At 40.9% G+C, this 17,669-nt stretch overlaps 1 protein-coding gene across 2 annotated transcripts; it reads right to left on the bottom strand.

Annotated features, from left to right (window-relative positions):
• Window positions 1-1,029: 1,029 nt before the first annotated feature.
• Window positions 1,030-15,742, bottom strand: LOC120799496 (KN motif and ankyrin repeat domain-containing protein 4-like). 2 transcript variants are annotated; one of them, XM_040144735.1, is made up of 10 exons: window positions 15,527-15,742; window positions 9,932-10,011; window positions 8,318-9,844; window positions 6,859-6,934; window positions 5,828-6,157; window positions 5,549-5,633; window positions 4,855-5,074; window positions 4,624-4,766; window positions 3,737-3,937; window positions 1,030-2,473 (listed from the first exon to the last, which is right to left on the bottom strand). In XM_040144735.1, the coding sequence occupies exons 2-10, from the start codon at window positions 9,945-9,947 to the stop codon at window positions 2,381-2,383; spliced, it is 2,691 nt and encodes an 896-aa protein (XP_040000669.1). In that variant the 5' UTR covers window positions 9,948-10,011; window positions 15,527-15,742; the 3' UTR covers window positions 1,030-2,380. The 2 variants fall into 2 exon arrangements, with proteins under 2 accessions (XP_040000669.1, XP_040000670.1); XM_040144736.1 differs by lacking the exon at window positions 1,030-2,473 and having other exon boundaries at window positions 3,807-3,933.
• Window positions 15,743-17,669: the final 1,927 nt, after the last annotated feature.

Raw genomic sequence — 17,669 nt, 5'->3', positions numbered from 1 at the left:
AAAAAAAAAGGTCTGATAAACCAAATAGCTGAGCATTTAGCAGCTAATGAGCCAGATATTTCCCTCAGGATTAAAAACAGAGCTAAAAAGCGTTTTGAGTATTGGCTTTACATTCGCCAGTCACCCAAACGCGGCCTCCACATGAATGCCAATATTGCTACGTGTCTGCTGGATTTGTAAACAAGGAATTATTTGCCAACACGCTATGATATGTCAAACATCTTTAGGCAACCTGAAAACTAGTGGAACCACAAGCAGGAAACAACAAACATGTATAAGGTATGATGTGTTTTCGTCTTGTTTTACTTATCAGTGAATTGCTAACATGTAGCACAAGTACATCCAGCAAAATGACTGAATAATGAACTGTTTACAGCAATTTTTCTAAGTAAGTTTGATTTGTCTTAAGTAGCTGCTACGGGCTACTGGTCATACCAGACCAAGCAAGGCTACATCAGCAAAACCCCTGCACGTGTTGAATTGAGCAAGGTGTGTTTTGCTGTTCATGAATTCACATTTTTATTTTTGAAAAGGAGGAATGTGTGATTTCTTCAATCAAAAGCTACACAGTCAGGCTTTAAACCAGTTCAGAAGCTGCTCCCCTGTTAGGACCCCACGCTGCCTGAGATGCGTTTTACATTCATCCACTGACAAAGTGATCCATCAGCAGACAGAAAAACAGTCGCAGATAAATCAATTCCATTATCATTATTAAACTGAAGCAGAGCAAATGCCTCCAGACTCAGACTCCTTGTTTTACCGGATCCCATTAGGATATTATGTAACAAGTATTTTTTATTAGTCCAGTGGTGTCTGCAGCAGGCAAAAGAGGTGTCACAGATATTCACTGGTCCACATAAGCAGAAGATGTAAGCCTTTATTCACTGTGGCGTGAAGGTCTGTTAGGGTGGGGGAGGGGGCATTTACTCCTATATATCTATGGAATGGGCAGGCGGCTTGTGTACACACATGAATACATATTGTCAAAATGCTTTAATTCTAAGGTTCATCTATAAACATAGGTCATCTGTTCAAAGCACAATGTTTTATTTGATATAGCAGTACAGATTTCAATACTTGCATCATTTTATCATAGAATTTCTCTTTTTCTGAGGATATGTATTTGCTCAGGGTCATTACAGCACCAGGGCAGTCAGACTGAAATCAAGCCTCGTCCTAGACGCTACACGCAACCCTTTTTGCCTTATCTCACAAACATAATCTCAAGTCTTCGCATCAAAACTAAAGCGCTGCCCCTTACTGTGGGCTAGAGGAACACAGGCCCACTCAGATACATCTGCTTTCATGCCTGACTGGGCCATTCCAGCTGCCGTATAGTTGGATTGCAGGTGAATTTCATTGTGTCTTCTCGCACAGTGGAATAAGTGCACTTTGGTGGGTGTCATGTTTATAATTGTCTGTCACACTTGAATTGGATTAGATCTAATCCCTTGGATATGCCCAGTTTAGAATTCCAGATTTATGTGTATCGTTTCTCTCTGTATGTGTGTTATTGTATTTGATTTGGCTGGCGGTAGCGATTCTGGAATGGAGAAGCTGTGCCACCTGCTGGTCAGGTATGTCACTACAGCAACAGCACCAAGGTGATGACTGGGTTTTCAGTGCAGCCTGACAGCTCCACCACCGCATGTAAGAGAATGCTTGCATATTTGAAATGACACAATATCATCAGTTTTCTGTCATTTTATTAAAAACAAACAACATCATTATAGGAATTGCTAGTGAGTGAAATCAACAGGTTGGTTTAGGTTTGTCTTAATTTATGTTCTCGGCATGCAGCATCGGACAAGCACTTTGCATTTCTTGATATATTTTATGCACATTTTATTTAAAAAGTGCTGAGCTGCTGCAAGAATGCAAATATCAATCTTTACTTTTCCTCTATAAACAGAGAAGCACCTGTGATAGGAAACATTTCATCATAAGCACAGACCTTTTGATAATTCTCAGCATATTCTTGTGACCAATACAATAAACATATAATAAATATATATTTTCATTGCATAGTTTGCAGAGTGAAGCTGCTACTTGGATGTGCAGAGATCAGACCTAACTATGGACATCCACAGTAACGACAATAGAAAACTGCACATTTACTGCACCAGCAATCATGACAAACACACATCTAAGGCTTTACCTGACTCACTGATGATATAGAGTCTTGTTATAATGATGTCATCCCATTCAAAACTCAAGATAATGCTCATGCAGAAGTCCAGGATTCACAAACAATATGAAAGAAACAGCTCAATCCAAGCACAGGTTATCAACCTTAAAATGCATTTCCGAGTGCCTCAGAACAAAAAGAGCGCATGTAAGAGGACCACATATCTGCAGATTCTTTTCCAGTTTTCCAGTACTACAGAGCTCGAGCTTTAGCGTGGGCCTGCAGGAGGGCAGCTGTATCACTGTGGGAACCTTTCATGGCGATACACAGCGCAGTTTGACCACGCTGGAGGACAGAGAGAAAGAAAATCTTAAATTCTGAACTCATATTAAGTTGGACACATGAGACACAAGCTTACTAAAAAACATCTGTAATTTTAGCCATGCTAGCAGAATGTCTCCAGAGATGGCAGTGTCTGTCGTTAAGTCAGTCCACACAGAAATATTTCAATAATTACTGGATGGATTTCCTTGAAATTTTGTAAAGACATTCACAGTCGCCAAAGGACAAATCCCACTGACTTTGTTGATCCCCTGACTTTTCCTCTGACGCCACCATGAGGTTGACATTTGTTGTTTTTAGAGAAGTATTATCATGTAAATGCTGACATGCTCAACTAAAGCAGTGGAAATAGGAAACATCAGCATCTTAACATTGTCATGCTTAGACGAGCATTTAGCTCAAGGACAGCTTCACAGAGCTGCTAACATGGCAGTGGTCTCTTAGTCTTGCTTTCATATGACCAGTTTCAAGGTGCAGAACTGAGGCTCCCACAGGACAGATTAAATAGCCACCTTATGAGCCAGGTTGCATTTTCAGTTCATAAGATAAATGGGTTAAGAATTAATTTCATCAGAGTTTAATTAGCCTAATTAAACTGGGTTTGTGTCAAGGTGAAATGTGTTTTAGAGTCGAGACAGTATGCCTGCAGAGCTCTCTTTTTTTCTCTTAAACTCTACTTTAAACGCAGACTGTGTCAAAAGTAGAAGATACATATGCATGCTCTTCCCTGCCTCCACTCGCTCCATACTGGCAGATAAGGTACTGTTGGCGGATTAGCTCATCTCAGCCCAGGGAGATTTGTCTTACTGTAGCCCTGATTAATCCTGGGAAAGCTCTTTTCTACTGCATCCAGACTGTCAGTCCACCCACGTTCACACAGTGTGAGTCAAAACATTCAAGCTTTCATACATCTAAGCCTCCTTTTGTGTTCACTTATGTGAGTAAAAAAGTATATACGCCACTTCGTTAAGAAATATAACAGGATTTCACAAGAGAATTGGCGTTGGTGTCATCATTTGATCTCTATGTCCTGAAATTTTATTTACTAAGGGTGCCGCCTGTAGAATTTGAAAAAGAAATATTGTCCAATTAACTGTTATTCTTTTTTTGTAATGACCATAAACAATTAATACCGCGAACAAGGCAACTGTTAGCCTATATCTCAGACTAGTGGCAGTTAAAACTTTTTATTGTTTCTCTGGTCAAAGTGTTAGATGATAATATTGAAAGTAAATAGTCCACGGGACTTGTTTGCTGCAGAATCACCTTGTCAGTGATGGTGAGATCACACTGGCTCCTCTCCAGGAGCAGCCTCGCGATGTGCGTGTGGCCCCTCTCAGAAGCGAACATCAGGGCCGTGGTTCCCTGGCTGTCCTGGATATTTGCGTCTGCGCCGCAGCTCAGCAGCAGGCGAACCATCACAACTCGGCCGTGTCTCACCGCCAAGTGCAGAGCTGTTTGGCCTGTCTGTGTGGAGAGGGAGAGAAGATGGCACAGAGACAGAGAATGAAGATTTAGAGATCTGTTCCTGCTAAAGGACCTTTTAGAGGGGCACTCTAGCAATTTAGGATTACACATTCATTATGTTTGGGATCTCGCAAGAGACAAATTTAAAAAAGAATCATCAAAATTGAAACCGCAGAGGCGAAATTATTGTGATTTTGAGTCCCTAGTGTGGGTCAAGCTTCAAAAACACCTCATCCTACCCTTCCCATAATGCAACTTAATAGTGTCTTTCATTAGAAGCTCCATGCCTGTTACAATCCTATATCTTTAGCTGCACCCCCAAGTCTGTAATAGGCTTTCTGTTGAAAATTTGAAGTCTCAAGCCCAATTTGATGTAACCTTTATGACATCCTCATATCCTCATCACACTTATTTTCCTCCCTTCATAGCCAAAAAATTATGCTTATAACTGTTTTGTACTGTTTATCACATGTAAACTGATATTCAGGTGTAAAATCAGTGGAGTTACCCTTTAACATTGTGTGGGATTGTTGGATTAGATGCACTCTTTCATTTACTACTTAGAAAACTGGAAAACAACCTGCAAAGCGTGCTGGGAGTCAAACTCACAATCTTACGGGAACTGCTCATTTTCTGTCCTTGACTCCACCCTTTTAATTCCTCAGTGTTCGCACTGGTTGCATTACCTGGCTGGAGCGAATGTTAATGTTGCCGATGTCCATTATCTTGCGGACCACCTCCATGCCACCAGGACCATCAGGGGCCGTCAGCGAGGCCAGCATCACTGCTGTGTAGCCAGCGTTGTTCTGAAGGTTCACATCGCTCACACCTGTGGTACGGAGAAAATGTCAACATTTTGGATATTTACTAGCCAGCTATTCCTATACATATTAACTCTGGTCTCATGGTACTTTTACCTGTGTCCAGTAGCAGGCTGACGATGCTGTAGTGGCAGTGGGACACACTGTAATGCAGCACTGTGTTGCCGTTGTCATCAGCCAGGTTGACGAGGAAGGCCAGCAGTGAAGGTGTGGCTTTCCTCACCTCTTTCAGGTACACAGCCACCCTGCTGGCCACTGAAGCCTCTTCTGCTACTGCACTGAACCAGTGCTGAAACAACACGACCAAGGCCTTTCTCTGGAAAATAGATGGGAAAGAAGAAAGGATACTAACTTTGGACGTAGCTTTCTGACATGGATTTAGCCAGCACAGTGTACATTAAATGTTAGAATAATAATCTTTAATTTAATAGACACACTTTAAAGCAGTATTCATTTATTTGTTTGTCTACAGAACACAACATTGATATATTATCACTGTATAAAGTTGTGATGGTGAACATACCAACAATTGCCTATTTTCATATCCAGCAAACATGTGGCAACATGAGCATTCATCTGCTGTTATGCTTCTGTCCACCCGTCCAGTGTAAGTCCAATAATCACTCTGTTTTGGTCTCCACCGAAAAACATCTGGCTCTTTAAATTTAATTTAAATATATGCTAAAGGCTCACTAGCTAGTCATTAACTATGTTTAATTAAACACCTTTAATTACTTAATTAAAATTGTTTAATTAAAAGTTTCTGTGTGAGAATCTAAATGTTACTTACCATATCATCATTGGGATTATCCATGTTGTCCATGTGGTCATTGAGAAACTGACAGGCAGCCATAAAATCTGCACTCACAGGCTCCCTAAAAGAAAGGAGCATGTCTGTTTGGTGTACCGTAGAAAGAGACATTAAGGGAAATTTTGCCTCACACCATTAGGAATATACTCCCATGAGATGAAATAAACATTTAGATTAGGAACTATTCCCCTAGGACTAAACAACACTATTACATTTTCTAAACCAACACTAATAAGGCATTTGTTCTGGTCTTCTCACCTGCCCCCTGTGGTTGTTTCTGAGCCAGAGTACCTCTCCATCTGTTCTCCTGGGGGCTTTGGTTTCGTCTTTGCCATTTTCTCTGGAGCCTCAGGTCCCACAGATGCTTGCCCTCCATGTGTAGGCCCTGATCCTGTTCCACCCGATATCATTTGTCTGTCTGGGCTCATTTGCCTCTCTCCCTCCATCCGTCTCCTCTCTGGGTCTGAATCCTGGGCAGCAGCCATCTCTCTAGGGCTGGTGCTGCCCTCCTTCTGTTCCCAATCACCAGGAATGCTCTGGTTCATGCTGTCACGCCCAAGTAGATTTCTACTTGCGGCTGCTTTACATCTTTATAAAAATTAAGGAAAAAAAATGAGGCAGGAAAATTCACTGAATTCTGGGATCTCTAAAACACTTGAGATTTAAGAATGAAAATGTTGTTTAAATCCCTCAAAAATATCACTAACTGCTTTGCATAGTTGACATTGACAGCATCAGGTATCAACACTAAAGCAAATCAGCCATTTTCCTCGTAATGTCTCATTTAGCTCATTTAGGATCAAAGTTTTTGGATGAGATTTCTGATGCATTATTCATTTTTAGGATAATTCAATCAATACTAATGGTCCTATCCTTTTAAAGTGTCAAAGGCTGGACATTAAAGACAAATGGGATGCCTGTTTCTTCATTTCAAAAGAGATAGAAAATTCATCTGATTATTACAACTAAAAAGATTTTATACTGTATATTGTTGTAATACTGAGATAGATAAATATACTCTTTGCTGTCCTGACTACTCTAACTTAGAAGGATGAAGTAAATTCTCATTTGAGGTTTTGGAAAATGGTGAATGTTCACTGTGACACTGTCATCCTAAGACATGGGAGTCCACGTTTTAGAGGGAGTGGTTTTAATTTTTCAGCTCTAAATTATGATGCTTTTCTCAGTCAGAACCATGCAACTGTAGCTTAAAGAACCTCAAGTTGAGTCGAGTAACCAATAATCATTACTTTTAAGGTTGCTAAACTCGATGAGAGTTATTTACAAACCCTTCATTAACACCCCAAGAATGTTGGGTTTTTGACGTGGAGGTACAGCCATCTTTCTTCATGATGGATTTACAGGCTGCAGGGAGGACAGACACAGAGGACATGATGAAATATCAAAATACAGCTGAACAATTTTTTTAACATGATTTATGGCTTATTATGATTTTTTCAGACACAAAAGTTTCTACACAAAAGCTGCGAGTCACCCCCTTGTCAACTATAAACACAAACTACAAAGACCCAAACCACCAACTACCATCACATTACATATGGTAAGTAAATTGTGGGTCTGATTTTGACAGAGGAACTTCAAGATGCAGCCCTTCTAAAGTAAATTTTGCAACCCTTTGAAGACGTATAGTGTGGAACATTTGGTTTTTAAACAACACCCAGAGGCTACACATCAACCTGCTCTTATTCCTGTGTTGATACAGCTGTTAAGCTGCTACAGCTGTTAGCATTGAATCCATGGAAATGGTTCCTATTTTGTGTCACTATAACTTATAACTCAAGCTCTATTTTACACAGATTTTGCACTATAGTGAGCTCCACTAGCTCATGCCATGTTGAAGTTTGGATAACCCTATTCAACCCTATGAGTCTTCTTATATAAAAGCTATAGCAACACTGTTCCTCATCCACTATGTCTGTAGTGACTACTGTATGAGCTATGATCGCATTCCTAATTAATAGAATTTAAAGGTTGATAGTAACATTTGAAAGGTTTAATTTTAGTTTTAAAGTTACAAAGTTTGATTTCAAAATTTTTAAATAATATTGTCTCTTTCATATCCATATTGTTTACAGTTTTTGCAATTTAAGTTGTTTCTGAACATGCACTCGGGAGAATACAGGAGTGTGTTGAATATACACTCCTCTCAGAGATTCACATCTGCTTTCTCAGCTTTGCATGCTGGAAAATATGACAGGGAAAGGGGAAAAGCTCTAAAACCGAAAATAAAAGCAGTTCAAAACACCTAAAACCAGCCTTAGTGGGAAATAACTAGTCGAGTCAACCAACCATGTGCTCCAATTATATACAACCCGTCAACTAACAGATTTCTAGCTAAACAAGTGACTTAAATCGCTACATTACTTCACCTTCAAGAAATGAGTGAAGTCAAGAAAGGAGGTCCAGCTATAGTGGTTGTTCTGCCTCGCAGCAAAGATATTGACTTCTTTCCCAAACCAAGTCCAAACCACAATATTAAGATACAAGTCTCCCTTCATGTAATCTGAGAGCACTGCCTCTTAGCATGAAGCCTCTAGTTCGTGAAGTCAGAGTGGGCTTCACTGTAACAACCGCAATCAAAATACTCCAAAGGCAACAGGGCAACAATCATTAGTGTCTTCATAATTCAATCAAGTTTTTTTTCCCTCTGTGTGCATTAATTACAATCCTGCAAAACAGATTAGGTCATTACATAGATATAATGTAGAATCTGTGGTATCACAGTACCTCTATGTTGACCTATTTCTCCATCACTGCGTCCAGGCTGGGTGTAATAGGAAGTGAGGATGTCAACAAGTCCAATCATCTCCTGCTGCAGGGAGTTGACTTTAGGGTCTGGGTGTTTTAGAGGTTTACCCTTCTCTCCTGCCTCCCTGTCTGCACACAAATACTCCCACTGCTGATCCAGGAGCCTCTTGATCTTCTTTATGTGGTGAATGACCACTGCTGTGTCCCCAGCTGAAGCCTCTCGAGGTTCAGCAGGCAACGTAGGACTCCTTTCAGTAGACGTGGAATCAACAGAGTCTTGTTGTTGATTTCTTTGTCCGTTTGTGGTAACAGTTCTTGCACCACTGAATATGACCGGGCTTCTTGAGGAAGACACTTTATTATAATCTGGTTCAATGGATGTCACCACCATCTCATCTCTGTCCTGATCTACCACCACCCTCTCTGCCCGGACCCATACATCAGGATTCCTGATAAGGTGCTCCATCTTCTCATCTTTCCTTCTGCTCTCCTCCTGCTGCTCCCTCAGCAGACCTAAGGCCCTCTGGAGCTCCAGGCCAGTTTCATGGAGCTTCTGCTCCAGCACAGCTACCTTAGCCTGCAGGGATGTCACCGTCAGCAGCTCATCCAGATCTGTACTAGTCCTCCACTCATGTGTTGGATTAGAGTCATCTTGGCTGACAGTGTGATTTATAGGAAACATGATATGACTTTCATGCCGAGGCCTTTTGATATCTACGGTGCCGTAGTGGGACAAGGAGTGCGGGTCTGTGGTTCCATTCATCGAAGGGGAATGGATATGTGGATTCAGGCCCAGACGGAGTCTTTCTCTTTCCTCTTGGAGGATGCAGATCTGAGCCCTGAGCTCTGGAATGACCCTCACCTCCAGCTCCAGCTCCCCCACACGTTCAAGGGCCTCAGTCAGGCGCCTCAAAAGCGCAGAGCAGTCCTGAGGTCGAGGGCAATCTGGGGTGTAGAAAACATCTTCACAGGACGTGTTTCTTCCTCCAAGGTGATCCCTTGAACTCCGGAGACTTCCAGGGTCATCTGTGGACTCTGAGCCCTGTCTTAGTAATACTGTGAGAGGCAGACTGGAGGCACGGAGGAGATGAGGTCTGATATGCTCACCTAGAGGTTGCTCATCAAACTCCTTTATTCTGGCCTCCATCTCTGCCAAGGATTTGAGCCCCGTTGGAGAAAGGGGTGACCTGTGTTCATATGCCCAGGAAGTGTAGCCATGATGATTTGCATCTGACAGCCGGGACCTGGGGCCAAGAGCTCCAGTAGATCCCCAGGGGCTTGGGCGGAAGCCACATCCAGAAGGGCTGAGGTGCCTGGGAAGAGTGCTTGCCCGGGGGCCCTTGCTCCGGCGCTGGATTGGGACTCTTTTGATGGTGTTGCCTTTCTCTATGTCATCTACATATTTCAGGAAGTCCAGGTCAAGTCGGAAGCCATAAGGAGTTTCCACTGAGTAAGGGGGCTTCCCTTTGATTCCATTCTGTGTTGTTTTATGAGATGAGATATTTCCTGTAAAGATTAAAACACTGTTTTAGTAGTCATCGCAATTAATGTCTGATTTAGTAAAATTCTGTCATGTTATGGACTTTTGTTTACCGTTTTGTCCTTCCATCGTTTTGCTCTGTTCACTTCTCCAAACAATTTGTTGTCACATTATCTGGTGGGACCTTTGGTACCTGACAAAGCAAAAAAATAAAATAAAATCAGAACAGTGGAATTAATTGAGCCAGCCACACATGATAAACACGTTAGGGCATTTTTACAAGTGGCAGAAGAAGTTATTGTGTGGTTATCTAATAAAATAATGAACATTCAACAAAGTCATGATTTCTGGTGGCACAACTGACGAATTTTGGAAATGACATTTACTTGAAGTATAGTTGTGTTATTTTTTGTGAGAGACTCAATCCTAATTTTATGATTAGATGGAACAACATTAGTCCTTTCTGGTACTCTATTCACAATCTCCCTCTTATAAATTCTCACTCATGTAGCGCAGTGCACAACACACAAACATCCAATTACACTCAACTGCTTTCTCTCTCCTTTCCTCTCATTCTCTTCTTCTCCAAAAGATTTTTGTTTTTCTCACACTCTCACTACTTCATTTCTTCCATGCATCAGGCAGCTATTATTCAACAGTAGCAGGGCTGATATTCACTTGATTACAGCCCTGCCATCCAGGACTAGAGCTGAAAATAGCTTGAGACTGGCTTAACCCAGCAGCAATGGCAAGTGGGGCAAAATCCACTCCTGCAGACACAAACACAGACAACTATTGTTCTGACTCACTACTTTCCTCCCTTCCTGCTCTCCCTTTGCCTCCTACTAGGTCCAAAGTCTTCTTTCAGAGCCTTGGTTTATTTTTACTGAACTGTTGCTGACAGTAACTTCGTTTTACTCTCTCGTGTTTCATTTAAGTATTTGTACTGCGCAGTTTTTTTCAGTACATGGCTCTACTGCCCTTTGAATCTGCTGACTTTCCTTCCCTTTTTCTCTTTAAATAGTCTATACGATAGCGAATCGTTTATACTCTATGTAGTCATTGCTTTCTCTACCTCACTCTGTCAGTGTCTCTCCCTTCCAGACTCACTTCTTCCCTCCCCTCTCCTGACCACCAGCCTTTGTGGCAGCTTTCTGTCCTCTTCAGGCACCACAGCCACCGAGCCACAGCCCCAAACAATGTCAGCTATGCAGTAAACAGACAAACACCAGATGGCCCTGCTGAGTTTTTTGTCTTCAATCATTCACACACTCTCCGACGGCCAACAATAACCAGCAACTAATGTGCAAATTACAGGCAGGGATGCGCACATTTTCACAAGCTAAGATGCAAACAAATGCGGCAAAATGCACACTGAGATATGTACATTTACATATCTCAGTGTGAATGTTGCCACTGTACATGCATGCAGGACCTGCATACATACTATGCACCACTTGTCTGGTAGTTTCCAGATGAGTGAAGTTTGTCATATAGGATGTTCAAATATCACAAGAAAATGTAGGTAATTCCAAGAAAATATCTGAAATTCAAGTTAGCTAACTTTTCCGTGAGTGAGTGTGAAGTTGCCATTGGGGCTGCATGTCATTACCACCAGCCAATATGATTTCGGCACTGATTCTAAAACAACAGTTTTTTTGATACCGCACTTTAAAACTGCATTAATTGAGCAGTTACCATTTAAGTTGATATGGTCTTTGACATTTTCACAGACAATGAACAAGGCTAGCGTTCAGCTGGAGTTGTTTCTGTCTATAAAGCTGATTATAGCAGCTGCAATAAATAAAGGGTTTTTCCTACAAATACATTCTTTTCATTTAACAAAACAAGCCTCATTCTCAAAAGTTAAGATGTTGTGCAAGCAGCCATAAAAATGGCAAATTATGATTTAATTCTGATCAAATAATAAGAAGAGAAGAATACGAACCTTAGCAAGCAACAGTGTTCCGTATTTGACAGTTTTCAATACTCTGTTCAGTCAGTTGCCAAAAAAGTGCTTAGTCTAATATCCAACCCTGTTTGTACTCTGTACGGTATGGAAAATCCCACCCATCTGGTAGCGTATTTTAAGAAAAATAAAATAAACACTTGAAATGATTCTGAATGAATGAATGAATCCTAAATCTGTTAAAATGATCTATCATAGTAGAGTTCCCTCTAGCTCTATGTTCTCTTCTGTTGTCCATACAGAAACCTAATACATGTGTTACATTGAATACATATTGCAACTGATACAGTAGGCTGTATGTTGTTATGCCAGAGGGGTTTTATAATGATAAGAGGAATCTTTCAGCACTCGATCTGAAAAGTCAAAGTTTAGCCTATACATGTGGATGTAAAGCTACATGTCAACAGAGGAGGCCCAGACATGTCCTCGTTTTACAAGCTAATAGAAGATAATTCAGTTGAACGTCCTTCGGGTAGAAGGACGAACCAGGAGGACAACACAGCATATTTCCATAGAGCTAGTGAGGCATTAATATTATGAAAAGAGCCTAATGTTGACTACAGGCAGAGGCTGTATTCAACATTGCTTCTGTCAGTCAACGCTGCACAGCAGCGCACCTGTTATTGCAGACCTTTCAGTTAGTCTCTTCGCTGGCTCTGTCATCAAATTATGAAACCAGGCTGCTGGCTGGACATCACAAGAGTGGCAACACTTCTAGGAAATTCTTTTACATTTGCGCTTTGTACTAAAAAACTCAGTTTCATCTCAACAATGGATGTCTACTATGTGAAAAATAATATAGTTAATGTTATTAGATAATATTAAATTAGAGGGCTGTAGTTAAAGGAGTAGATTTATTTGAAATGAAATACACGTCTTTTTTTTTTCTTGCTGGGAGTTATATGAGGAGATCAGTTACACTCTTACATCTGTTCATTAAATCATTAAATATGTAACTACAGCAGGAAACAGTTACCTTACCTAAGCATACACAGCTATTCTAGCTCTGGTTGCAACTAACAACCCACATTAAACCACAACTTGCCATTTGCCAGTGGCTACGAGAGTGGTGTCGATCTTCTCATGTAACCCCAAAATGTCAAACCATTCCCTAAGCCTGCCCTTGGATTTTTGGAAAATGATGTACCACAGCTAATCAAAATTTCAAAAGCTGTATATGTAGCACTGAGAAAGAGAAATGTTAGCTTTTAGGCTATTTATAGCCCACTCTCAGACAAACAAAGTGAAAACCAAACTGCAGTAGACTACATGTTTCTTAAATACAAATATAGAAACACTCATTCATTTCTTCCTGCCAGGTTACCACAGAGGAAATAATATAGCAGAATTACAGTTAGGCAATTTCCAAGAGTCATTGCCTAACTCTCTCCACATATCCGTGGCACAGAGGCAATAGGCCCACCTCACAGGAAACCCAAGAAATGAAATGTAAAATATTCGCCCTACCCTAAACAGGCCCCAGCCAAACAGTACTTCACAGCGCTACAGTACTGCTATCTCTGCACACGTTGATATCAATCCAAAATCAAACATTAAAGTGAGGTTTTTTGTTTTTTTTTTCTAAATCAAGGTTTCCTTTGTATCAAGCTAAAGCTCTTGTTGTATTTTAACCAGAGGGAATATTACAGTTTTCCAAGTGGCCATTTTGCATTATTTGAGTTCTTTTCAGCTCTGTGTTCCCACAACAGCTGCACTCCTCCTCTGGATAAATGTGTTCCTTCTCACACAGACCTTTAGGCTCTCCCTGCATCAGCATAAACCTCATAATCACAACATCTCTATCCACAGCATTCTTTACTAAAGCCACAAATTAAATATGAACTCATGACACAGCAAGAGGCAACCTTCCTATGTAGCAATGATAAATGCTTGAACCTCAGATAAGGGAAAAGGGATCATTTTAGATTTAAGGTTTAAGGTAGTAGCTGTTAAGATTAGGTTAAGTCACTCATGGTACAAGGAAAGTTTTTTGCAGTGCTCATTTTTAGTCATGCTAATGGTGTCTTTGGGGATGGCAATATCAGTTGGTGTACCGGTTGGTTGGCCCACCATTTCGGACCAGACTGAAATATTGAGACAACTATTCGATGGATTGCCATGAAATTGTGTACACACATTCTTGGTCCCCGGAGGATGAATCCCAATGACTTTGATGATCCCCTGACACTTCCTGTAGCACCACCATGAGGTTGATATTTGTTGTTTGATCGATGTCTTGTCAGCTATTAGATGGATTGCCATGCAATTTGATTCTGACATTCATGTTCCTCTCAGGATGAATTCATAATCACTTTGGTGACCTTTGATCTGGCGCCATCATCAGGTCAAAGTTTGAACATACACTCTGGTTTATGACCAAATACCTGCAAAACTAATAACATTTCCATCAGCCTCAGTGGTACTTTTTGTGATAATTAGCAAATATTAGCATGCTAACAAACTAAACTAAGATGGTGAGCATGGTAAACATTATACTAATTCTAAACATCAGCATGTTAGCATTGTCACTGTTAGCATGTTGATGTTAGCATTTAGCCTAACAGAGCTGCTGCAATCTTTTTACAACCTTTGGAATTTGTTCATACAGTCTCATATGTTTTTGGTTTAACAAGGGACGAGCTTGCAGAGCTGTCTGTTTGGATTCTCTATTACATTGTCCCAACCACCCACCCACTTGTACTCTGTGATTGGACAAAACCACCTTTTGACACAACTATACAGTGTGAATGCCTGACTTCTATCATTTTAAACAATTAACAAAATACTGAATTCTCGACCAAACGGTGAGATTTAAAAACAATGAAACAGAGCTCTCTCTCTCTCCATTTTGCCCGTGGCTCTTTTCTTCTTTCCCCCTCTCCATCTGTCTGCACTGTATATATGTCTACATGTTTCCCTGTCTATGTTCTGTTCCTGGAAAAATGATTCTTCTCACTTTTTGGCTGTACAGACTGTGGTTTTTCCAGCACATAACTCTAAACCTTGTCTTCTGGTCGGAGTTGATTTAGAAATCAAAGCCAACTGTTTGGACTCAAGCTGCCTTTCCCCTCCTGGTCTGTCTGTCTCTCCTTTTTTCTGTCAAACTCACATGTTTCACTCACTGTCTCCAAAAAGACTTCCTAGAACTCCTTCAAGTTCTATGATGTTTTTCAGTTTGTATTTCATCTTGGGATTTTGGACCACTGTCCTGGTCCTATTCCAGTAAAAACAGGGCCAGAGTTGCATTGTAGCATCTAAGCCTCATTGAGTGGTATGTGGAGCCAAAGCTCATAGGATGAAACAGCTGCCAGTGGCTTCACGCAAGGAAGAAAGCTATGGTATGTTAACATGGCAGGATTAAAACAGAAAGTGTACTGCCTGGATGAGTGTTCACATGGACATGTGTGTTTGTATTGGTTCAAGCGCATATCTATAGAGTGTGTGTAAATATAGATGTAATAAAAAGTAAATACTGTATAATTCAACATTTAATCTTTAACAGTCAGAATTATTCCCCTGAAATTCTGATTAGTATTCAGCACAGGCCCAGAGGTCCACTATGCACAATTTGTTAAACCACTTTAGAGTCAAAAGCTTTTCTGACCCTAAATTTAAATCAACCAGTTTCAGATCGAAGACTTTCAAGGTCAACATTCAGCATCTTGGGTTTGATTAAATATCCAGTCCAACAGTTCTCAACTGGCTGGATAGATGAGATAAATATTTAATCAGATCTTACCTTGTGACATATGTTCAGCAGTTTCCTCCACTTTGTCCTGCTGATGTGAGGGCGTGTTTGCCAGACAGTCCACTACAGTCTGTTCTCAGCTCAGTTCTGTTTGTCTGTCTGTCTCCTGAGAAGGCAGGGAGGTGCTGTCAGGGAGAGTGGCATGCTGCGGCTGTTTGGTAAATGCCAATGTGCAGCCCCTGCCATAACAGAAGCTGGGTTTGCTTGTGTGTAAAAGAGTGCATGGAGCAGGGAGTGGCTTGTGAACATGCCTTCCTACAGTACCCACTGTCCAACGAGACTGACAAGTGGGAGGATGGACAAGAACCACACCCACTCCTTCAGACAGCAGCCAATAGGAGTTAAGAGGTGTAGCCGGTTGGGAAAGACGACAACTCTTCTGGGACCCTGGTGACAACATTTCAAAATATGGAGTATCTGGTATGAAGCAAGATAAAGTACTAGAGTCACCTTTCTGTGTACCATCCATAATCATATCAGATTACATCAGTGACTATGCAATTACTCATAGACCTCCCAGTCACAGAGTGTTACCCTGTCCAGTGTTATGTGGTGTCTGTCCTCCCTAATCAAGTAAATAAGAGGGGAGAGCAGAGGGCTTAGTGCCATCCATGGGGGTTTATTCACTCAGTACATACCTTTCATTCTTCATGGATCTTCTTTCAGCCCATTACCAGCATCTTCCTCTTGGGCACCACCACCATGCCAGGAAAGCCTATCATCTGCCCTTTATACGGGCAATGGACCATAAGTAACAACTGTCTGGTCTTACTGTCCTTTATCACTAGATTTGTTATGAAAAATTAGAAGTTGGTTCCAGGGATGAAAATGTTGGTATGTTGAACTGTTTGTCTGTCCAACACCTTGATACAAGCTAAAATATCTCAACAACTTTTAGATGGATTACAGTGAAATTTTTTATAGATATTCATGGTCCCCAGAGGATAAAGCTTCCAGAAACTGGTGATATTCCAATCTTTTCTCTAGTACCACTAGCAGTTTTCATTTATCCAGTTAAATATCCCAACATTTATTGATGAATTGACACAAAATGTTGTTCCCAGAGGATGAATCCTTTAAAATTTAGACAACTTTAGTGATCCCCTTATTTTTCCTCCAGTGCCATCATGAGGTTGACATTTTTGTTTTTTTGTGAAAAGTCTCATTAATTGGCTGGAAATTACAGTACAGACAATCATTGTACCCAGAGGATGCATCATAATGACTTTGGCAACCCTATTTTATTTTTGTAGTGCCACCAGCAGGTCATCACTGGAATGGATTGGCACAAAACCTTGTACAGACATACATATTCCCCTCAGGATGGACTCTTAAAGCTTTGATGATCCCTGACCTTTCCTCTAGTATCCCCATGAGATTAACATTTGTTGTAATGACTGAAATGTCTCAACAAGTATTGGATGGATTACCATGAAATTTGGTAAGATATTAGATATTAGATATTCAGGTTCCCCTCAGGATCATTTTCAAAAACTTTGGCGATCCTTTGGCCATATCTGGTTTTTATATTTGTTTTTTTGTTTAATACTTTTGTTTATGACCATCATCCACTATACTTTGTGTTTAGTGCTAATTAGCAAGTGTTAGCATGCTAATATCCTAAACTAAGATGGTGAACATGGTAAACATTGCACCTGGCAAACATCACATGTGCGCATGTTAGCATCCTCACTTAAGCATTTAGTGTAAAGCAACATTGTGCCTGAGTACTTTCTCTTCTCTCCATCTCTTTTCACTGTGTCTATGTTTGTGTTGGAGTGCAAGTGGGTCAGTTTGCCTCCTAAGGCCAAAAGAAATGTATTTCCCACTGTACTGTATGTGCCCCATTGTGAAAACTGTTGATCACAGTCTCCAGCTGGCAGCACCCAACTTGAAAGTAAAATAAGCTGGGCAATGTTTATGAAAAGTCAATGACATGATGAGACAAGAGAGCCCCTCAATGGGCTGCAACCACTGTGTTGTGCCCCACCATGGATGGAAAAGGAATGAGCAAGAATTAGCAAGAAATACTCCTTTTCCATTACCCATGCAGACAACTGACTCCGAGAGGGATTGTGGTTTGACTCGAGGGAGAGAGAGAAAGAGAGAGAAAAAAAACAGTCTTTATTGGACC

The sequence above is a fragment of the Xiphias gladius genome, chromosome 14 (assembly GCF_016859285.1).
Source record: "Xiphias gladius isolate SHS-SW01 ecotype Sanya breed wild chromosome 14, ASM1685928v1, whole genome shotgun sequence".
NCBI classification, from domain to species: Eukaryota; Metazoa; Chordata; class Actinopteri; order Istiophoriformes; family Xiphiidae; genus Xiphias; species Xiphias gladius.
The sequence above is the reverse complement of the archived record's forward strand: the minus strand, read 5'-3'. Positions and strand labels throughout refer to the sequence as shown.